The sequence below is a fragment of the Chrysochloris asiatica genome, unplaced genomic scaffold, assembly GCF_000296735.1.
Source record: "Chrysochloris asiatica unplaced genomic scaffold, ChrAsi1.0 scaffold00014, whole genome shotgun sequence".
In the NCBI taxonomy this organism is placed as follows: Eukaryota; Metazoa; Chordata; class Mammalia; order Afrosoricida; family Chrysochloridae; genus Chrysochloris; species Chrysochloris asiatica.
The window spans coordinates 10,438,783-10,462,329 of NW_006408532.1; the positions used below are offsets into that span (position 1 = coordinate 10,438,783).

General features: G+C 51.5%; 1 protein-coding gene across 1 annotated transcript in view; it reads right to left on the bottom strand.

Annotated features, from left to right (window-relative positions):
* The window catches only part of FIBCD1 (fibrinogen C domain containing 1), a 36,310-nt gene that overhangs the window by 5,004 nt on the left and 7,759 nt on the right, over positions 1–23,547 (bottom strand). The window contains exons 2-6 of the mRNA XM_006834990.1: positions 22,033–22,056; positions 20,742–21,221; positions 14,598–14,766; positions 13,895–14,031; positions 1,020–1,116 (exon numbers count right to left, since the gene is read on the bottom strand). Of these exons, the coding sequence (XP_006835053.1) occupies positions 1,020–1,116; positions 13,895–14,031; positions 14,598–14,766; positions 20,742–21,221; positions 22,033–22,056 (907 nt within the window). The remainder of the gene's footprint in view (positions 1–1,019; positions 1,117–13,894; positions 14,032–14,597; positions 14,767–20,741; positions 21,222–22,032; positions 22,057–23,547) is intronic.

A 23,547-nucleotide genomic window follows, 5' to 3' on the forward strand; every position in this document is an offset into this window, starting at 1 on the left:
GCATTTAAATGTTTCAATACTGAGCTAATTTAAAGATAAACATTAAGTAAATAATAGTAATAATACTACTCATGTCACTTTCTGAAACTGGCATTGTTTGGTGCCAGGCACAGACTGTATGCTTGGCTGTGGGGACAGCATGTGGATGTGCAGGCAGACTGAGTCTGGAACCACGTGAGAACACCTCCGGGGCCCTCTGTTGTGTGCTCTGCCCTTAGTGTCCTTTGGGAAGTCACTGGGCATTGCACACTCTCCTAAGTTCAGGTCCTGCTCCCTAGTAGGGCCCCCTTGGGGACAGGGCAGCTGGGTCAGCAGGGGTCTTCAGGTGGTAGGAAGGTGCCCTGCACCTGTCCACAGCCTACTCAGTCCAGAAGAGTGAGCCATTCCAGGGTATGGTAACAGTCAGAGGTTCCCTTGCTTTCTACTTCAGGTCACTCCGGCATCTCCTGCCTGTGGGACCCTCACATGCTCAACTTCCTTCCACGGATCACATCTTCACTGGCCACGTTAGAGGGTGTGTGGGACAAGAGCCATGGTGGTTAATCATTGGCTGCTAATTGCAAGGTCGACGGTTCAAACCCACCAGCTGCTCAACTGGATAAAGATTTAGTCTTGGAAGCCCAAAGAAGCCCTGTAGGGTTGCGGGGTTGGAATCGACTCAATGACAGTGAGATTGGGATGCTTATTTATACTCTCATCTTCCTTCCCCCATTCTCACCTCCACTGGACACAGCAGGGGGGTGCACGACCCTCACCCCACATGCATGTTCATGAGCACACGTCTCCCATGAGCACATCCCACACCAGTCGCATTGCCTTGGGCTTCATTCTCATTGACTTCAATTCACAGCGAACTTAGTTCTTACTTGTACACACAGCACACCTGAGCTGACTCAAGAATGCTGAGGCTAGGGAAATGCAGGGCACAGTGCTGAGGGACGGCTCTCAGTGGAACAGAAAGGCTCCCGTTCCCTTCACCTGCCGGCTACACAGGGAGAAGGGAGCTCCCAGGCTCTCACCTAACCAGTGCTCCCCCGTGAGCTTGCCAAAGCCGTCCCGGTATGCCTCCCAGCCACGGAAGAAGTTCACCGAGCCATCCTCCCGGCGCTGAAATACCTGTATGGGGGGCAAGATGCAGAAGGCAGGGTTTTGATAACCATCCTAAGAATCCCAGCCCCTATTCTGCCCCATGCTCTGCTCCCCACTCAGTCCCAGGCTGGGTGTCACACAGGGCCTCAGCCAGAGCAGGGCCTCAGGAGCCTGTGGGTGCCCCAGGTGAGCAGGTCTCTGGAATGTCCTCTCAGGAAGGAACCCCTTTGCTGCCGCACTGTGGGACCCTGGGTGGGTCTCACCCCAGCTCTGGACCTCCGTTTCCCTGTTGGTAAAATAGGTGGAGAATAGGGGTGGGCAAGAAATCCGTGTGCCTTTTTTCCTGGTCAAAACAAAACTGAATAGGAACCCATTCTTGAGGTTTTAAAGAACTGAAAAGATCCCCTTGGATTTGGCCTCCAGAGCTCCATCCCCTAGTACATCCACAAGCATCATAAAGCCACCCCCAAAAAAAAATTAAAAGAAAGGTCTGGGCAAAAGAATTGGTGGGAGCTTGGGAAAACAGAGTCCAGCCACCTCTCTGGGGAAGAAGAAGGCGTCCGCAGCCCGGTTGGGGTGTGACTCGGATACCAATGAGCCTTTGAGCTGCCTCTGTGCTTCGTTTTAATAACATTCTTGATTTGGGAGTCGGGAATCCCATCGGCTAAATTGCTTTGAAATAAGTACTACGATGGTCCAGGGTAGAGCTGCCTTGAGTATTTACAAGATCCGCTGACAGTCCTGTTCCTGGCTCTCCTCCCCACTCCAAAGTCTCTGTTTAACAAGCCTTTTCCTTGCTCATTTGCGGAGCCGGCAGCCCATCCTGCGGCCGACCTGCTTCCATCTGTGTCAGTGTCTGATGTGTTCGAGATTTGGCTGCAGCGGCAGCAAGCTGCCAGTTTCATTACTAAGCAGCCCGATTTCAGTCGCTCGGAACCGCCCCAGGTGTTGGTCTGACCGGCAGGCAGGCGTCTGCTAGGTGAGCGTTTGCCGGATGCTTCATGTCCATGGGGATGTGTCAGTCACAGTATTTGGGCAGCTTTGACGTCAAGGAGCTGGAGGGAGATGACACCTCTTTTTTCTTGCTCCACTACCTCAAAGGAGGCCCAGCCCTGGAATGTGAAAGTCCTCAGAAGGGACTGGTGCTGCACAGAAGGAAATTCGATAAGGCTTGGCGAGATCTAAGAGACTGTGGAGAATGGTATTGATGGCTGCAGATTGGGACCCTGAGCACGCACCCTTCGAGAGGCCTAATCCTGATAGTCAGGCACTGCCTGAGAAGGCGTCGGGCAGTTAGGGAATTTGTTCATGGATGGAGGAAGGGAGCTGGAGGGGTCAGTTGGATGGTTGGGCCACTACCCTGGGGACTCTAACTCTCTTAGCTTCTGTCAGACCTCTGAGCAGCCCTAGTGTTGGGTGGGGTGTCACAGTGGCTGAGGATCTGGTTCCAGCCCCAGCTTCCTGTTAAACTCACAGTGGTCATCACATCACCACCTCCCTGTGGGCTGTGAAAACCCTCCCAGATGAAGCACATTACACATAGTAGGTACCTAGTCAACTTGCCATAATGATTAATATCATGAAGACACAGGCCTGGCCGATGCTTCCAGGAGGGTCCAGCCCTTTTGGTGCCCTCTCTCCCCTCTCCCTAAGCCCCTTGATCCAGGCTACACCCTACTCTTCCTTCCAGAAGACGGAATGGTTGGTGAGGACCAACCATCGGTAACTGCTGCAATGGCTCCTAACCACTCTACCCTATAAGCCAGGCTGCAGCCCTCCAACCCAGAAGGTCACCTCCTCCTGACCCTGTACACCTCCTCCCGCAGCCTTCCTGAGGGGCCTGTCCCCCAAGTCTCTTCAGTCATTCAAACGTTCCATTGAGCATCTCTTTACCAGGCACTGGCTAGGGAAACTGAGTCAGAGGACTAGAGAACTGTCTTCAGGGATCTTGGAGCCAGAGGAACAGAGAGGAGAGGTGTGTGCTCGGGGACACTCCATTCCCACCCCCTCAATAAGCAGGTCAGATGTCGGGAGTGGGGAGAATGGGTCTGCCCAGGGGCCCAGGCTTCTGGGATGCATTCCAGGGTGATCCTGAAGGAAGAGCAGGGTCTGGCCCTCATTTACCCACCACCTCTGAGTCTCACTTTCCTCAGCTGGAGCAAGGACATATAGCACATGGCTGGCATTGTTACTGCTTTTCCTGCTACTACTATTATGCAGGAAGGAGCTCTGGTAGTGTAGTGGTTACGAATCGGGCTGAGAACCTTAAAGTCAGCAGTTCGAGACTACCAGCTGTTCCATGGGAGAAAGATGAGGCTTTCTGCTCCCGTAAAGATTTACAGCCTTGGAAACCCTGTACGGGGTCACTATGAGTCGGAACCGACTCCACGGCACATCACGACCACTGTTATGCAGTGGCGTCCTGGTGTGGCGTTTTAGGATCAACACTGGACTGGGAACCACAAGATCAGCATTTCAAACACATCAGTTGCTTCTTGTAAACCCTGTACAGTATCCCTATGAGTCAGAATTAACTAAACGATACTTAATAAGAACTATTACGCAATAGAAAGCGAAGCAAGGGCAAGGTACAAACCCTGGACATTGGGAAGTCCAAGTTGGATGGGAGCACAGGCAGTGTGAGAACGGGTGGGTAAGGCCCAAGTGGGCAGATGGGGGTCTGAAGCAGCCCAGGTTGTGAGGAGGCAGTTGGTGACCTTCCTGCAGGCTCAGGGTGACTGTGAACCTTCAGAAGAACAAGGAGCCCCAGTGATGCCAGCCTAAATCTCCAGGAAACACTCCAGGGCTTGGCCTCCCGCCTCTCCTCTTCATTCCTCTGCTTCTATGGTCTCTGAGGAAAGGGCTGTGTCCACGTGCCCTCTGATGGGGTTTCCCCAGTCAGCACCTGGCACAGAGGTGCTAAATGGATGGTGTGAATGAATGACAGAGGCTTGGACCTCTGAGGATGCTGTCATCCACGTGACTCACTCAGCCCTTGCAGACCAAACCATGCGTGTCAGAATAGAACAGTGTTCCACAGGACTTTCAGTGGCTGATTTCTCAGAAGTAGATCAACAGGGCTTAATTCCAAGGCACCTCTGGGTACAGCTAGAACTGCCAACTCTTAGGTTGAGCAGAGTAACTGTTTGTACCCTTTGAATAAGTCCAATCCACGAGTCTGAGTGAAGCAGCAGGAGGGGTTTTCCAGGGAACTCGCACCAGGCTAACTGGCTGGGTAGAATGGTCAAGAACCATCACACCAGATGCCAGGGTTGAGAATCCTCACCATGTGCATGTGGCCCACCTTTGTGGCACGCCATGTGGAAGTGGATTATGTGTTGTGCTGCTAACTGCCGGGTCAACAGTTTGAAACTACCACCCACACTCCAAGTGAGAAAGATGAGACTGTCTGCCCCAGTAAAGATTTCCAGTCTCAGAAATCCTAAGAAGCAGTTCTACTCTTATCTTATAGGGTCACTGTGCATGGGAATCAACTCGATGGCAGTGGGTTTTTAGGTCCTTATTCATTAGTTCAAATGACAAGTGATTAGAGTGGGCGCTATGCTAGGATCTCAGACTCTAGAAATCCTAATCTTTCCATCCAGTGAGTATAGCCCAAGATGATCCAACAAGTACCAGGCACTGCAACGTCCCCAAAAGTCAGTCAGGTGGATTCTCCGGCATGTGGGTCTGTCTAGTCTGTCTCTGAGGTTCAGGGTGGACTGAAGCTGTGGCGTCTCGTTTCTGGAAACCAGCTGGAGGTGATGCTGGGTGTCAGAATGTCACCCAGTGGGAATGGGACAGGAAGATACAACACAGTGGGGATGGAGGGATAGGGGAAGTAGTGAGCAAGGACCAGTGTGTCTACTTCTCTCTCCTTCTGCCTTGCCCATAGAATGTTTGCTTAAGCAAAAAAAAAAAAAAAATTATTATGATTTTGAGGCCAAGATATTCATTTGTCCAGCTCCTTTGGGTTCCTTTGCAAAGCGCCTACTGTTGAAGTGTTTGTCCCCGTCATCGCCACCCTCTTGGGCTGTTGCCACGAGTGGGCAGACAGACAGTGCGTGTTCTCCTGGTGAGAATTCTCAAAAGCCAGCTGCCTGCCGCCCGGCGCGTCTCCGAAGTGCCTGCTAAGGGGATTCTGCCAAGGAAGTCTTGGGCCCACGTGGTTCGGCAGATGGTGCTGGGTGACTTCAAAGGAAGGAGAGGCTGACGTCCCTGTTTGTCAGATGGGTCTGAGGGCCAAGGGGATGTGGAGATGCCTGTGCCTGGCTCTGTGATCACTGCGCCTTACAGACAGCCACACCCCTCCCTGGCACAGTCCCTGAGGGAGGCCTTTCACTCCCACTTGGAAGATGGGGAGACTATGGCAATTATGCAGAGCTGGGGGGGTGGGGTACCTGGAGAGGCCCAATGCACAGAGAGAAGTTGAGAGGTCTCCTGTGGCTCAGCAGGGATGAATGCTGCTCCCGGAAGCCTGTGAGCCTTCTTCTCACTGAGCAAACCTGGTCCCCATCATTAGTTGAGCCCAGGCCTGGCTGATACCCAGGAGACCCAAGTTCTATCAACACTGAAACCAGTAGGCTGGGTGACTGAACCTTGACTTCCCCTTCTGCAAACAAGAAGGCAGTGGGTGGTACGATGGTTCACAGGGACCACTCCAGCCCTCAGAAAACTCACTGCCCCAGGACAGATGGACACGCAAATCAGTTAATCACACAGCAGAACGGTTCCCTGACCTGGACCGTCCCTTCGCTCCCTGTGCAACAGGAATTGTGACAGCCCTAATCAGAAGGTACAGGGACCCTGGTGAGGCAGTGGTTAAGCCCTTGTCTGCTAACTGAAAGGTGTGGCAGTTGGCGTCCATGAAGATGTTCAGCCTTGGAAACCCCATGGGAGCCTTCTACTCTGTCCCATAGCGATGCTGTGAGTAAGAATCGACTCAGTGGTAGAGGGTTGGGTTTGCACTACTTTTCAGGCAAAAACAGGTTTTGATCTGCTGCTAACCTTGTGGTAGATGATTTGAACCTTCAGGTGCTCTGTGGAAGAATGGCCTGGTGAACTTCATCTGTAAAAAATTACAGCCAAGAAAACCCCATGAAGCAGTTATACTCAGAAACACGGGGTTGCCAGGAGTTAGAATTGACTGGGAGGTTTTGAGAAGGATTAAATGACGGTGCTGGTACACACTCATCAGCTAACACAGTCCTGGTGTAGCACTGTAGGATAAGCATTGGACCGCTAACCACAAGGTCAGTGGTTCAAACCCAGCAGCTGCTCCTTAGAAACCCTATATAGGGTCACTGTGAGTCAGAACCAGTTCCAAGGCACTTAACAACAACAAATGACTGTGCTGGTACACGATAAAGTTCACAACTGTTGTTACAGGTTTGCTGGGAATGCAGAGAAGTGAATCATTCTGCTGGGTTAAGTGACGGGGACCTGGGGGCTTCCAGAGGTGGAGATGCACAGGTGGACTGCAGTTTGAGCAGGGATTTAGTCAGAAGCTGAGGCCCAAGGGATGGGAGCAAGTAGGTCCAAGTCCTAGGAGACGGAGTGGGGACGGGTCTCTGCCACTTTAGGAGGATCCCCAGGAGGTGATGTGTGGGATTTTTCCTAGACTGTGATGAAGTGGCTGCAGAAGTCAGTTACAGGCAGGGTCCTGTGGGTTGGATAGCAGTGGCCACCAGCCTCCAGGCCTCCTGAGCAAGTGATTCTGGGAGGAGAGGCAGAGATTGAGCAGAGGCAGATTTTTTTCTTGTTTTTACAGAACAAAGAACTTGGTCATGTGAGGAATGCAGGCTCTGCCCATATTCCTGGGAGACTGTTGCTCCTTAAATCCTTTCTGGACACCACTGGGATCTGCCCTCTGGAGGCCGCAATATGGTTCTGAAATAAGGCAGAACTTCATTCAGATTCCAGCTCTGTCTCACCGGCCACGTGACCTTGCACAAGTCACTGAACCTTTCTGAGCCTCGGTTTCCATTCTATAAAAAGGCCCTACCAGCAGCCCTTCCAGTGTTGAGTCAATTGGGCAATGCACAGAAGGTCTAACCCGTGTCCCCTCTTCCCCTTCAGAACCAGCTGCCAAGGCCAGAAGGAAATCAGGCCCACTCCTTGTTTTTGACTGAAAATGGTACCCCCAAGCTTGGCGTCCTGCCACACTTCCCGGAGCCTGCAGGCTTCTGGCAACGCACCCACCAGAGTTGCCGTTTATCAAACACAGAGCCACGTGCCAGCCGCTGGGCTGAGCACTTCACATGTGCCATCCTGTTTACACTAAAAGTTTGAAAATGTTAACTGCTTTCTATGCATGGACCAGTCAAGGGAATGAATGTGGGCTGTTGTCACCTGGCACTGTGGGCATTATTAATGAGTTGGCACTCCAAGGACCACTGCCCCAGAAAAGTGAGGGGCCAGCTTGGAGCATCCCCTCTGATCCCTCCCCCAGCTCAGGTTTGGGACAGGACCAGCCTCAGCTTCAGCCTGAGCAGGGAGAGCCAAGTCTGCACCCACCCCCCCGCCTCTGCCTTTGCGCTGGGTCCCGGGCTGGGGAGCTTTTCATCTCTTGAGCCTGGTGCCAGCAGTGGCTGGCCAGGCTCCACTTGGTGGCGGCTCCTTTGATGTTTTCCAAGTGACAGAAGAATTTTCCTCCCCTCCTGGAGAGCCTAGGTCAAGAGCCAACGGGAGCTGTGTGGATGGGGGGGCTTTATTCGCACATGGCCAATTAGAGGAGAATATGAACCCACTAACCCCACACAACAATAAAAGGCCTGGCAGAGGTAAAGCTGGCTGCACAGTGGCATGGGGCATATCGGTTCTGCTCACAAGCTCCTCCTATAAAGATGCTGAAATGAACTGGATCTGTGACCCTGGCAGGTGATTATGCAAAAATGAGAGTTTGTCAACCAGGCCTGGTGTCAGCAGCGCCACCCTGGGAGGGTCTCTGCAGTGGTGGCAGGGCTGTGCTGCAGTCAGGGGCAGGTAACCCAATAGACAAGGTAAGCACAGACTTAGTGTGCTTTCTTGTTAATCTGCAGGGAACAATTTCATATGAACAAACAACAGGTGAAATTGTTCCCTATAATAAGCACAGGTAAGCCTATACTTACCTTCTTTACTGGGTCATCGCCCCTGGTGGGAAGTGAGGTGGACAAGGCCCACTTCATCCTCGACGGCACCTGACAAATGAAGAAATCTTTCCTGGGGCTTTAGGAACATAGCTTGATTGTAAGATTATCCCTGTGCTCTGAGTGGCCTTCCTCCTCCTCCTCCTTGTCCCCACAGATGAGTGGCCTGAGGACTCCTCACATCTGTGCAGCAATATTGTATTATCCCCAATTACAGATGAGGAAAGTGAGGCTTAGAGTGGGAACGTCACACTGCCAAAAGGTGCCCAAAGCGTCCAGCAAGTATTTATGGGGTACCTGGTATGGTGTTAGAGGAGAAACCCTAGACTGTTAATTGCAAGGTCAGCAGTTCAAATCTACCAGTGGCTCCTCAGAAACCCTATGCAGGGTCTCTATGAGTTGAAACTGATCCAGTGGCACCTAACAACAACAACAACAGTGTGCAGGCACCATGCCCACCCCTTGCTGCCACCCCATGAGAGGACATGGTATGTGTAAATCTGAACAGGAAGACCGCTGGTCCAAGGTCACACACACACCCAGCCTGGTTGTAGGCAAACGGGGGTGAAGGGCTACTATCTGAAGGCCGGGGTGTTTCTTGCCAAGGGGAGCAGGCCCCTTTCCCTCCTTCTTTTCTGAGGCAGAGGTGGGGGCAGGTATGAATGTCATGCTGATGGGCAGTGTGACTTGTAGGGTCTGAGCCTCTGTGGCTTTTGGTGAGTGTGGAGAGGAGGCTTCAGCTTAGCCAAGGTCAGCAGCCATAGTCACTGAGAAGCATTTGTCCATTAAGGAGCTCTGGTAATGGTTACAAGTTGGGCTGCTAACCTCAAGGTCAGCAGTTCAAAACTACCAGCCGTTCCGTGGGATAAAGATGAGGCTTTTTGCTTCCGTAAAGATTTACAGCCTCGGAAACCCTATGCAGGGTCACTATGAGTGGGAACTGATTCCATGACACAAAACCACCATTTGTCCACTAGCTCTGTGGCCTCCCCATCCCAAGGAGCCACACTTAGCTCCATCCCCAGGTGGGAGCCTTTCATTCTCTGCAGCAAGGATTTAGGGAGCTGTGGAGTTCACACTGCCTGAACTGTCCACCACACTCACCATACCCCTCGGCCTGGCCTGTGTGGGTCACTTTCTCCTTGAGGGAATCCAGTGGGCAGCAGGAGCCCACTGTACCCAACTCCTAAGGTGCCTGCCTCCCAGAGTAGAAGCCCCTCATACTCAGCACACCAGGACCACACAACCACTCGTGGACCCCAAACAAGCCACACTGTTAGCACATGCTGTTCCCTGTGCCTGGAAAACTCCGCCTTACCTCTTGGCAGTAAGACTCATGTCTGCAAAGCCTCTCTTGGGTGCTCCAGGCTGAGTTAGGGAGTCTTTCTTGGACTCCTGTGGTTCCCAGCTCTGAAACCATCATATTGCTTAGAAATTGTCAGCTGACCTGTCCATCTCCCAACCAGGCTGGGAGTTCACTGGTCTGCCTTACCCTCTATTGAATCTCCCTTACTGGCGATATTGTTGACACTCAGTGGTGGTAGACCCAAATAAATTAGTCCTGGTGTGGCGCCACAGGGTCAGTACCGCACTGCTAATCACAAGGTCGGCAGTTCAAACCAGCCGCTCCTCGGAAACCCTATATAGGACTGCTATAAGTCAGAACTGACTAGATGGTACTTAACAACAACAACCATGTGACAGTGAATTCTATTGGAGATCTGGGTGCTTCCCTAACCTGGACGCTCATTGGGTGACTTGGACAAATCTCCTGCCCTCTCTGCTGCCTCCGACAGTTGGAGGGGTGTTGAAGGATACCAGGCAGGTCAGTGATATATAACCTGAAAGTCTCTTGAGAAGGACAGGACTGCTAGGCCGCCTGAAGCTCATAGCTAGCCTTGCTCTCTCAGTGTCTCTGAATAGCAGATGTCTAGTGGCCCTATGGTCTCTGGGGCACAGCTCTGGGTTGTCTGTCTGCCAGGGAGAACAATCACGTGTTGGCACTTGAGGCCTGGCACTTGGACATGGGGCCTAATGAGGATGGATGGTATTGGGGTCCAAAGAGGCAGCAGCCAGCTCCCTCCCAAACAACAATTGAGTTTCTGAGATTCCATGCGGCAGGGCGGGGATCCTGACAGATGCCTGGAGGAACCTGGGAAAAGATTGCTTTTGACGGAAGCCCTAATGGATATTAACGTTTATCAGCCATGCAAGCACTTCTCAGACAATAATGGCCTTTCCTCTGTGGAGGCTCAGGCCCAGAGCCCCGCCAATGCAGGTGTCTGAGTGCTGGGGTTCCTCATGGATGTCTCTCTAACCTCCCTGAAGTCCTAGTCATCAGAATTACCACCTCCCAGTCCAAATCCTGATTGACTTCCCCGGAGATTGGGTTCAAGTCCACCCAAGTGGAAGATGCATGGCCTTGACTGTCGTCTCCGTCTTTCATTAAGTCTGTCCTAACCCTTAACTCTGATTTCTGGGCTACAGCTGGTGCGTTTGCACTGTTCTGCCCACTGAGGGGTTTCTGGAGGCAAATGCCATAACTCAGATGCTCTCAGAGTTAGGAAAACAAAAGCGCTTTTAACCCCCAGACACGGATCCAGCACATTTAAAAGCTCTCCGTTGGAGCTTGAAGACAGGTTTAGAGATATGTCTGTCTTTGGGATCTTTGGGGGATTCTCACTGCTCTCACACTGGCTCCTAATGGCTGACTTTGCCCTGTTAGCGTGCCTCGCCCCTGCAGCCCTCCTTGTTCACGTCTTGCCCCTATTTGGGTCAGCTGACCCTTTGCCCTCTCATCCTACCACGTCATCTCTTCGCAAGGCTTTCCTCGCCCCTCTTCTTCTCAGTCACTTGTTTCATGGGAAGTTAAACCCCTCCCTAGAAATCAATATGCTAAATATAGTCAACACCAAGCACCTTGGTGAGAACCTAATGTAAACTATTGTCCTCTCCACATGCCCAAGTGTCAAGAAGGGGGACTGGAGAAGTTCTACCTAGACACTGCTGGAAGCAAATGAACCCCAACTCTTGAGCTCTTCCTGTACCCGGTGAGGACTGTGAGCTGTTCTCTGGGCCACCAGTTTGCTTGGTGGGATAAACCAGGGCAGGGTCCCATGCTTGGTCACGGTGAGTTGCTAGTGTCTTGCATAGGGCATGGCTCATTACCATGAATTGTCACTGAATGGCTCCAGTGCTAAATGCTCTGCAAGCACTGGCAATGGAAGCCTAGGCTAACCCTATGACCTCTAAAGTGGACAAGGATCTTCTTGGCTGTCCTTCCTATGAAGAATTCCCCATCTTCTGAACATTGGTAGAAGGCAGCACCCGAGTCCCATTATAACCACTAAAATCACCAACTACTTATTTTCCCAGCTGTCCTTACAGTGAGCAGTAGACATGTGAGCTAGGTTTCACCAATCAGAAACACCCACTGACTCCAAATCCAGAAGCAGGAACCAAACGCGCCCTTTCCAAGGGGAGCAGTGCCGTTGCACCCAGGCCCATACTGGTTGTAATCCTGGTGGCAGTATTCCAGGTCCAGCTGTGCTCAGGGGCAGCGGGATTCTAACCTGGCCAACATGTGGCCTTGTCTGGGGAGGCTCTGTTTCAGGCTGCATAGCCCTGAGCTGGTTTCTCAGTCTCCCTTCAGTACATTCCTTTTTTTTTTTTTTTTGCTTAGTCACTTTCTGTTGTTTGCAATTAAACCTCTTAACTGGTGCAAGTGGGTGCCGCTATTTCACAGCTGGGAAAACTGAGGCTTGGAAAACTTAAATAACTTGCCTATGGTCACAGAGCAGGACTGAGAGTCATACCTTGGTCTGCCTGTGGGTGATGGAGCGGAAGTGTATGACCTCTGATGGAGCGGAAGTGGCTCTGTGCCAAGGATTTGGCTCTACCTCTTAGCAACCCTGTATAGGGTTTCCGAGGCTGTAAATATGGGAGCAAAAAGCCTCATCTTTCTCCCACAGAGTAGCTGGTAGATTCAAACTGCTGACCCTGCAGTTAGTAGCCCAACGCATAGCCACTCTCTACCAGGGCTCCTTTCTCTGGTGGAAGGGATCGGTTAAATAAATGCCTATCAGCTGAACAAGTGAACTACTGCCTCCCATTCTCTCTCCCAGCTCTGGGACAGGCCCAGCTTAGTCATGGTTCCTGAATCTAACATCCTCAATGAAGTCTTGGTGTGGCTCTACAGGACAAACACTGAACTGCTAACCACAAGGTCGTGGGTTCAAACCCACCAGTCGCTCCTCGGAAACCATATACAGGGTCACTATGAGTCAGAATCAACTCCATGGCACTTAACAACAGCACCTTCAATAGCTCCCTAGTCTGTGTCTAGAGCACTGATTAATCTCTTCCATGTGCCACACATCCCAGGGGACTCTGTTTCCTGAATATGCCATGTTCTTTCTGACTCCCAGGCCTCCTCTTCCAGGAACATCAGAAACCTTATCCACCCTCTGAGGCTCCTCAGAAACAGCCTGTTCGCCAGACACAGGTTCTCTCTATCGCAAATCCCCAACAATACTTAATTTCTTGAAAGAATTGGAACCTATGTACCCCCATTCCCATACTTCTCTAGAACCCAGTCCACAGTAGGCGCTCAAACATGGCTCTGCCACTGAAATCACACATGCAGAAATCACACACACAACTAAAACTATCAGTTCCTATTAGTCTTCCCCCCTGTCACTGAGTCTCCCAACAGCCACCAGTTTAGAGGGAGTGGTAAACAGCTTTTGGGGTGTTTCAGGGACCACCTGGGGTTAAGGCAGGTTGAAATATGACCCACATCTGTCTCCTCACCAACTTCTGAACCAAAGGTGGTCTACTCATGCCCAAAGCAACATGAATTTTTAAAAATGTGCACAAAGTCACCCAGTGGTCAGTGTTAGGTCCACCTCTACGTCTGAGCTACAGAAGAGGATCAGAAGCCCCCAAATTCCTCATGTCCCTGTCAGGAATCTTCTGGAGCTCACAGGGAGGTTTACAAACTATGGCCCACAGGCCAAATCCTGTCTGTTTATCTGTCTCTGTGTCTTTGTTGAGCTATAATTCATATACCATCAATTTGCCCACTGAAAGAGTACAATTCAATGGTTTTCTGTATATTCACAGAGTTTTGCAACCATCAGCAGAGCCAGTTTTAGAACATTTTCATTGCCTCAAAAAAGAACCCCTCATGTCCTTCACCTGCTGCCTGGTTTTATACAGCCTACAAACTAACAGTAGTTTTAACATTTTTTAAAAGAGTTTTTTTTTTTTAATCCAAGGAATATTTCATGACCTGAGAAAATTATATGAAATCCCATTTTCAGTGTCTATACACACAGTATTATTGAACACAGCCACGCCCCTGCATTTCTGTTCTGTCTCTGGCTGCTTCCTCCCTCCCACAGCAGAGTGGAATCGTTAGACAGAGATTGCAGAGACTGTATGGGACCATCTGGCCCTCTGCAGACCCCTCTGCCCTTCCCATTTCAGAGTTCTTGGGGAAGATTATGACCAGGCCTATGGGGGTTGGGACTGAAGGTACCAGGGCAGAGTCCATCCCAGGGAGACCCTGGGTTCATCTGCACAGCCTTCTAGGCCACTCTAGGGACCCCTACTGCCTGCAGAGCCATGAGGAAGCCAGGTCTGGCTGGGCTGTCATCAGCCAAGAGACTCACCGTCCAGCCGCCCCCGTGAGTGCTCATGTCGCAGTAGACTTGGAAGCCCGCAGGGTAGTGGATGGGAAAGACTGAGTAGATGCCGTCTTCCTGCTGTCCACTCTGGAGCACGTCCAGACAGTCACGGGGCCGAGAGCCTGAGGCAGGGAAGGCCAGTGAGGGACCATTGGGCTCAGGCTACCTCTGACACTGTCCCTAGGTCTCTCAGACTTTTCTGTCCACCCAGCAGTGCCCCGTGTGGCTGAGAATGCAGGCCTGGGATGTAGCCTTGAGTCTGCCACTCTCTTTGTGGGTTTGGGTGAGTAAACTGCCTTCTCTGAGCTTCACTTTCCTCATTTGGGACTTGGAGCCTTGTTGGGTTAGGGAGAAGGCTCAGTGTGAGGGCATGGATAGCACACTCAGCTCAGCCTTACTGTTGTTGTTGTTAAGTGCTGTTGAGTCAGTTCCTGTGACTCTGTATAGGGTTTCAAGGTAAGTTTGAACTGCCAACCCTGCGGTTCAAACCAACCTTATGGTTGCGTGCTTATCCTATAGTGCCACCCCAGGACTCCCATAGCAATTCCTCTGTAAACAGGGCTGTGGGGTAGAGTGGGGAGACTAGAGGGTGAAAATGCTTGGGTTCCACATGTCTCCTGACAGGGCCACCCTCCGCCAGCTTTCCTGCTCCCCAAGATCACTTGAAGAAGGCAGTCCCCCGACTCACCGCTGGCACAGCCCCGGGGCCGGGCTCCCTTGACTGGTACTCTCTGAAGATCGGCCTTGGCTCGGGCTCGGCCCAGCCCCCGCTCCCTCTGCAGGGCATCCAGAGCATCCAGAACTTCGCTGACAGAGTTGACCAGGTGAGCCATGTGGCCCTGACTCTCAGAAAGAAGCTGCAGAGCATAGGAGGTGAGCAGAGATGGGCAGAGGCTCTAGTGGACCTCAGGGACCACAGCGTGTCACCTGTCAGGGTGCCTCCCTGCACTGTCTGTGTCCTCCCCCCAGGGCAGAGGTGGACTCCAGGTGTAATGGCCATCCTGGCCCTGCTCTGGCCCCAGGATCTGTGTCAGAGGACAGAGGGCTCAGGTAAAAGGGGTCATTTCTGTGTATCCAGCCCAGGGGAGGATAAGTTGGTAGGGGTCTGCTGTGCAGAGGCAGCCCCTGGCACCAGGCAAACCAGGGCTCAAAGTCCGGCTCATTCATTTACCAGTCGTGTGACTCTGGGCAAGTGGCTCTATCCTCTATGAACTGGGTGGATGAAGTGCCGGGATCTGTCTCATTATGTGGACCGGTTACAAGCACCCTCCCTTCCACCGGCTTTCTGAGCCGCATTCATGGCCACGAAGGCAGGGTGAGTTGTGCACACCTAGTAGTTGGGAACCCTGAGTTGCAGGGAAGGGACAAGGGCATAGTGCAAACCCCAGGGCCCAGAGTGAGGACAGGGATACCCTAGTCACCACAGCCACCCCCATGCAAACTTCACTACTACTTCCCTTGGCTCTCTGATGTCCACAACCTCACCAGACACCCCCTCACTCCCACACGCTGTTGTAAGAAGGTAGGGCTTAAGCTGTTGCCCCCTTGATACATTTGAGGAAACTGGGGCCCAGAGGAGGGGATCCTCAAGAGTGAAGGTCAGCATAGGACCAAGACTCAGGCCACTTCCCCGGCGCTGACCAGCAGAAAGGAAACTCAGGATGGGGTCAGCGCAGGTCCCAGTGTCAGTGGTTTGGACCCAGACCCCAGTGTTGGTTGCTGGATTTTCATTCTCAACCCCCTCTCCCATGCACTATCCATGTGATTCTGGGAGGGAGACCAAACCCCGTCACACCTCACAGTCCTCTTCTATAAAGCAGGGTAATGAGACATGTTTCTCTGGGGGCAGGGCAGAGAACCGTGATAATATGTGTTTGAGCCTTCTTGCTCTGTAATGTTACCTATTTTATTGCGCCCACCACTCCGGCCCCCTCCCACCACAGAGACCCATCGCTTCTCATAAAGTGCAGCAATGTTTCTCCTGGGCTCTCAGCTGTGCCCACTGCTGGAGGGATCTGTATTCCTCGCCTCCCCACTCTGGTCCCTGGGAGGAGGCAGGGGAGAAGCAGGGTCACAGGCAGAGGGCAGCTGACTGGCCAGTAAGTGCGGAGCTGACTGGGTCTTTACACGCTAGATCTGTCACTGAGAGATAATAGCCCATCCAAGGAAGGAAAACAGAAACAAACAGCACCGATAGTTTACAAAATATGACTCTCCAGATCATCCCAGGCAGACACCCTGCAAAGCTTTTCGCTTCCCTGTAGTTTCCCCTCCGCTGAGCAGGTGATTCAGTGAGGTTTGAGCTTGGGGGAACAGAGGGAGAGCAGAGCCGGGTGGGGTTCCTCCCAGCGCTTCACTGAGCACAGTCTTAGAGGGGTGCATATGGGCAGGGAGGAGGGGACCAGTCCACAAGGTATGGGTGGCAAAGATCTCTTTGGGCTCATGACTCAGTGGTTTCAGCTATACCTGTCCTGCATCCTTCTCAATCAGCTCAGCCACAGAGAAGCTTGGTGGAGACACAGTCTAGAAACTTAGGCACAGCCCTTTCTTGCTAAGGGGCTGGTGCAGCTCGGCTGAAAGGAGCCAAAGTAGGGTTTGGGGTGGGAAACTTGCCTCCTACCTCCTAAAGATACGAATTTTAATCTCAGTTTAAACCAACACATGATTAAACTTGAAAACGTATGTATAAACATAACCCGAATTAATGGGGAAGTCAGTCCCTGAGCTGCAGAGATGCAGCCAGGTCTTTAATGAGCCTTTTGATGGCAGCAAAGTCAAGAGTTGCTGCCTCCAGGACTTCATAGTTGTAGGACCGAGTTTAAACACACGTTGTGGGTTCCACAAATGGTGATGGAGGGAGGGAATCCCCGGGTGGTGCAAATGTGCTCAGCTGTTATCCAAAAGGTTGGAGGTTTGAGTCCACTACAAGGTTCCTCAGAAAAAAGTCCTCAAAATCGACTTTCAAAACATCAGCCACTGGAAACCCTGTGGAGCACAGTTCTACTCTGGCGCACACAGGATTGTTATTAGTTGGAAGCAACTTGACAGCAACTAGTAAACTGGCATTATAAAAGGAATTTTAAGTGGTGTCTCCCCATAACAGTAAACTTCAGCTTACAAAATCCACCATAATTAGTAATAGAAGAGAAATCCAGCGCCATCAAATTGATCCTAACCCATGGTGGTAGCCGTGGGTATAGGCCATCAAGTCAGATTTGACTCAGCAACCCCATGTGGGGTTTCTGAGGTTATAAATCTTCACAGGGGCAGAAAGCCTCATCTGTCTCTCCAAGAGCGGCTGGTAGTTTTGAACTGCTGACCTTGCGGTTAGCAGCCCACCTCATAGCCCACTACACAACAAGGGCTCCTTATTCTGACTCATGTTGTTGTTGTTAAGTGCTGTTGAGTCGGTGTTGACTCATAGTGACCCTGTATAGGGTTTCCAAGGAGCAGCTGGTAAGCTTGAACCACCAAATCTGTAGTTCAAACCAACCTTGGAGTTGAGTGCTTATCCTACAGCACCACATCAGGGATCCTTATTTTGACTTATAGTAACTCTGTATAGGGTTTCCGAGACTGTAAATCTTTACCAACCTAACAGTTTCCTCTTTGTGTCATGGAGCAGCTGGTGGGTTTGAATTGCTGACCTTTTGGTTAGCAGTTCAATATCCAGCTCACAGCACCACCAGGGCTCCTAATAATAGAAAATAGGAAATAATTTTTGTTGTTAAGTGCCATCGAGTCAGTTCTGACCCTTAGCGAACATGTATAGGGTTTCCAGGGAGCAGCTGGTGAGTTTGAATCGCCGACCTTGTGGTTAGCAGTTCAGTGCTTATCCCTAAAGTACCACATCAGGAAATAATAGTAGAAATACTTTTTAATAGTAGAATCTATTCATAGTGAACGCCTCTCCCATGCCAGACTCCGGTCAAGTCCTATGCAATCTAGGCTGTACTGTGGTGTCCGCATTTTATAAATGAGAAAACCCAGCCTACAGTGGGAATGAGACCTGCCTGAGGTCCACAGTTGTAGTCCAGATTGATTCCCAAGACTGCTGACTTGAACTCTCAGAGGTCAGTGCATATACAAATCACATGGGTACTTGTTAAAATGCAGACTTCAGCCTTGTTCCCCTATTTTAGATCCAAGGGATGGAGCCCAGGAACTTGCCTGGCAATGGTAGCCAGGGTGCCCAAGGGTATATCTTTGAGAAATCCAGGTCTCATCAGCCAAGGGTCTGAGAAACTTGGAGAAGAGGCATGAAGAACCATTGTTGGCTGCCCTCAAATGAGACAAAGAGAAATTGTCTCTGAACTCATCCTTAGCCTGGAAAGTGAGTCCAATTAAACAGTTTCTGGAGGAGTAAATATATCAGGTGAACAGAGCACTCCTGCACCTCAGAAAAGTTGATCGTTTTTCAAGAATATCTTGATGCCTCTTCATAGGTTATGGGGCGGGGGCAGTGGTGTGGGGACCCTGAGGCTCTATCACCTCCTTATCACCCACCCGGCATTAAGAGTGAGTTACTGTGAATGGGGCTTGAGCTGACCTAGGGCTGAGCATTTGGAGAGTTAGGTGGGGACTCAGACTACCCAGAAAATCTGGAGGTCTCCCCGAGCTTTGCTGACAGTGCCTAGGGAAGTCACAGAAGGAGGAGGCAGCCAGAAGGCTGGCTAAAACACCCTCACCCCGCCCCGGGAGTGGGAAGTCACCTTCCCATCAGTCACCCAGACAGGGTGAGAAAGACTGTAATTTCTCCAGCTGCAGCCTTCAAGAGGGAGGGAAAAGGCCTATTGCTCACAGGCTGTTGGGTGATCAGACTGCTTGGACATCCGGTGTCTAGGTAGAGGGGTGCAGCAAGGCTGGCAGGAGCTGAGGGAGGGCTTGGGGTGGGAAGCTTGCCTCCTACCTCCTAAAATATCTGAATTAGAGGAGTGACAGGATGTTGGGCTGGAGACTGGACAGGGCAACAGGAAACGAGATTCTCGCCTGACCTAGCCACTGAACCTTGACTAAATCACTACCCCTATTTGGACACTTGGTGGGGTGCTGCAGTATCAGCACTGGACCGCAAAGTCTGTTTGAACCACAGGGTCGGCGGTTCAAACTCACTAGCCACTCCTCGAAAACCTTATACAAGATCGGCACTTAACAATAACAGCAACATATGGGCCTGGTGTGGCACTGTTGGATAAGCATTGAACCATTAACCATAAGGTCAGCAGTTCAAACCCACCAGCTGCTCTTTTGAATCAGAACTGACTCAATGGCACTTAACAACAAACAAGAGCATATGGGCCTCAGTGTTCTTGCTGAAGATGAGGAAATGCAAATAAGACGATCCTAAATGTGGGTATGATCCTAAATCCCTGATTCTGTGAAGGGCAAACTTTTTGCTAGTGATCAGATGTGTCTCTGAGTCAACATTGGAAACTCTTCACAAGGATCCACCTGACACTTGCCAGAACCCTGGCTTGGCTAGAAGTAAGGTGAGCATGATCTGAGACTGGCTAAGGATTCCGCTGACATATCGCATTAGTAGAATCTGCTACAAAAGACCTCTGTTAAGTGTTAAAGAGCAAAGATGTCACTTTGAGGACTCTTTGAGGACTACGGTATGCCTGCCCCAAGCCATGGTATTTTCAATCTCCTCATATATATGAGAAAGTTGGACAATGAATAAGGAAGATAGGGAAGAATTGGTGCATTTGAATTATGGTATTGGCAAAGAATACTGAAAGCACCATAGACTGCCAGAAGAACAAACACATCTGTCTTGGAGGAAGTACAAGGATGTACTTAGGAGCAAGGATGATGAGACTTCACCTCTTGTACTCTGGACATGTTGTCAGGAAGGATCAGTCCTAGAGAAGGACATCAATCATGCTTGGTAAAGTGGAGGGTCAGTGAAAAAGAGGAAGATCCCCACCAACATAGACTGATTGACACAGTGGCTGCATTCATGCGTTCAAACCTAACACTTGTGAGGATGGCATAGGACCGGGCAGTGTTTTGTTCTGTTGTGTATGGGGTTGAAAGTGACTTGATGGCACCTAGCAACCCACAGTGTGGCGCTGTGGGTTAATGCGCTAGACTGCAAAGTCAGTTTGAACTGCAAGGTTGGTGGTTCAAGCTCACGAGTCGCTCCTTGGAAACCCTCTAGAGGGTTGCTATGGGTCAGAACCAACTCGACAGCACTTAACAACAACAAAGCAACAACAACAACAAGGGTCCAGCTCTCTCAACTGGTCTCTCCTTGCCTGGACAGCTGTGGGCATTACTTGGCTGTGGAGTAGGGAGTAAGACAGGAGGGGTACAGTTCTCTCTGGCCTGGTGGCAATGTTGGGAAGAGGGTTTGCCATTCAACACATTATCAATGTATCCTTTAGCAAATCACTTCCTCTTTGGGCCTCAATTTGTTCATCTGCTGATTGGGCAATGTTCCCCTCACCTGCATCTCATCTGCAGCTGGGCACAGCTGGGAAGACTGCTCTCCCTTGCCCTGGGTTTGGCTTAAATGTTGGATGTCCCAGAGCCATCAGGACAGCATGGCAGGAGAGAAACTGGGTTTGAGACCTGACACTGCTACCTACGAGCTGTGTAGCCTTGGGTAAGAGACTTTACCTCTCTGACCTCATTTGCTCATCTGTGAATGGAAATAACCCAGCCCAGTGTCCCAGGCACTTAGGTGTTGCGGACCTATGTCAAGGCAGGTCCCCGACACTTAGGGATTTAGTGAGGTTATGGACATCAGGTGCCTAGTAATGGGCCATCATGCCGTGGCAACACCATGCCCCCACCAACACCCCGAGGAATAGAGCCAGTCCCTTACCTGAATGAGGCGGCCCTGCTCGCTCTGCAGGGTGTTGAGTCCCTGGCCCAGCGTACTGTGACCCTTCCGTAGCCCCACACACTCTGCTTGCAGCTCCGAGGCCCGGGTCAGCAGCCGGGGCAACTGGTCAGCCAGTGTGTCCAGAAGTGCCCGCTCCTGTTCACCTGCCAGCCGGGGCCTAGCCTGGTACTCGGTCAGTGCTTGTAGCATCGAGGCCTGGGCCCCCTCCAGGCGGGTGAAGCCATCAGAGAGGTCAGGGCATCGTGGATCAATGAGGATGCTGAGGCGCGAGCTGTCAGCCTTCTCCACTGTGACCAGGGCGCTGTTGGGCCCAGCTGGTCCCGTGCTGACAATGGGTGGGGGGGCGGTGCCCGGCGTGTGGGCATGGTTCAGGAAGAGCACGGCGCCGGTGACAGCCACAGCCAGTAACACTGCCAGCGAGAGCAGCACTGTACACAGCACATAGCTGCAGCTTGGCCGCTGTGGGCCGGCAAGGGCGCACAGACATATGGACAGAGAGAAGGGACACAACAGGCATTAGAGGTGGGCCTGAGCTCCACTCAGTAGGCAGGGCACGGCAGCCCTGGGGACATGGCTCAGCGGATTCCTGCCCCCAGGAAGGGAGTTACAGAGACAAAGATGAGAGGCAGAGAGTTTCAGAGAGGGACAGAGATAAAGGCCTATATATAGTGCGAATGAATGAGACACACAGGACCACAGATGGAGAGAGACAAGGAGAGAGACAGAGAAGGGGAAATGTGCTGAGAGACAGGGAGGCAGAGATGGAGAATGCTGAATAAGAGACCCAAGCAGAGAGAAGGGGAGATGAATAGAGAGTTGTCCCTGTCACTGCCCTACCTCACCCCATGGGCCATGGATGGTAGGGGCACAGTGACTCTTCCCGCTTTTGTCACCTCTGACTCCTGCAGGCCACAGATATTGGGAAGGAGACAGAAAACTGCAGGCTAGTGTTTGCACTGAGGAACAGCCTCACTTGCTGGGGAGACACAGCACGCCCCGGATGTATGTAGGTAGCAGTAGGGACCAAGAGCATCAGGTGCTCTGTGTAGTGCTGGCTCCCAGGCAGGCTTGAGGGAGAAAGCCAGGAAGAGGCCAGGGCACCCTGACAGTGGATGGGAGGTGGGCATAGGTTTATTTAATGTTATCCCTGGAGCCCTCCCGGGTCTGGTAATGGCTGGAAATGAAGACTCGGGCTCTGCAGTCAGATGGTACTGGGTTCAGGATCCTGGTTGCCATCTCTATCGGTGTGACTTTAGGCAAGGGGCCTCACCTCTCTGAGCCTCTGTTTCCTCACCTGTAAAATGGTGGCAATAATGACACACACCTCTCTGAGTTATTGAGACACCACAGACACCTGGCCCTCACACTCAGGGAGACAGCTCAGGAACGGTGACAATGTTAAAAACCATCCTGCCACCACAGCAGAATGAGTGCCTTGGGGACAGCAAGCACCCATCACTGACGGCCCCTTGTAACCCAGGGTGTCCATTTGCTAGAGGACCCTGGCAGCTTCAGTAGGCCCCCAAGGCTACAGCAGGGCTGACTAAACACCTCCTCCCTCCTTCCCTCTCTCTTTCCTTTGTCTCCTCTCCTTCACTGAGCAGGTCCCAGCGGAACAAATGCCAAAGAGCTGGTTATTGTGGTACTGTGAACCCAGAAGAGGGCAAAGAAGCAAAATGAATGAGTAGAGGATGTGCAGGTGTGGAAAAACTTGGTCCCAGGACTGCTGGAATTTACATGGGCCCTAAAAACATAGGAAGTCCAAGTGCAGCTTGCAAATTCTGGCGCAGCGCTGTAGGATATGCACTCGCCCACAATGTCGGTTTGAACACAAGGTTGGAGGTTCAATCTCATGAACCCTATACAGGGTAGCACAGTGGTTACGAGTCAGGCTGCTAACCTCAAGGTCAGCAGTTCGAAACTACCAGCAGTTCCACAGGAGAAAGATGAGGCTTTCTGCTCCTGTAAAGATTTACAGCCTCAAAAACCATGTACAGGTCACTATGAGTCGAAACCAACTCCACAGCACACCACCACCACCACCATGGGTCAGAACCAACTCAATAGCACTTAACAACAACAACAACAAGAATCCTTAAAAGGAGTCCTGATTGCTCAGGGGTTAAGCATTTGGCTGCCAAAAGGTCTGCAGTTTGAAGCCACCAGCTGCTGTGTGGGAGAAAGACGTCGCAGTGTGCTTTGTTTGCAGTCTTAGGAATCCTATGGAGCAGCATTTCCAGTCTGCCTGATGGGGTCACTAGGAGTGGCAACTCACTCAACAGCAATAGGTTTATGGGTGGTCCCCATAGCACTGAGCGGGGAGCCAGATCCACAGGAGGCACCATAATGTGGTAGCAAATGCTCTGGGGGTCCACACTCATGGGACCTAATTATTCAACCCAAAGAGAGCATGCAGAGCAGCCACCAAGCATTTTTGCACCTGGGGGACCTGAGACCCAGATAGGGTGAGGGGCTGCCCAGTCACAGAACCAATTGGAAGCAAAGCTCAGATTGGGCCCCACCCCTCCTATCTTCTCCAGGGCCAGGCTGTATTAATTCTAAGTCCTGGTATGATACTACAGCATAAGCACTAGACAGAAAGGTCAGTTTGAACTGCAAGGTTGGTGGTTCAAATCCACCAGCTCTTCCTTAGAAACCCTGTATAGGGTTGCTATGAGTCAGAACTGACTTGACAGCACTTAACAACAACAACAACAACAAGACACACATTCCTCACCACCACCACCACATACACACACTTTAAAACTTCCTGAATCCAAGATGC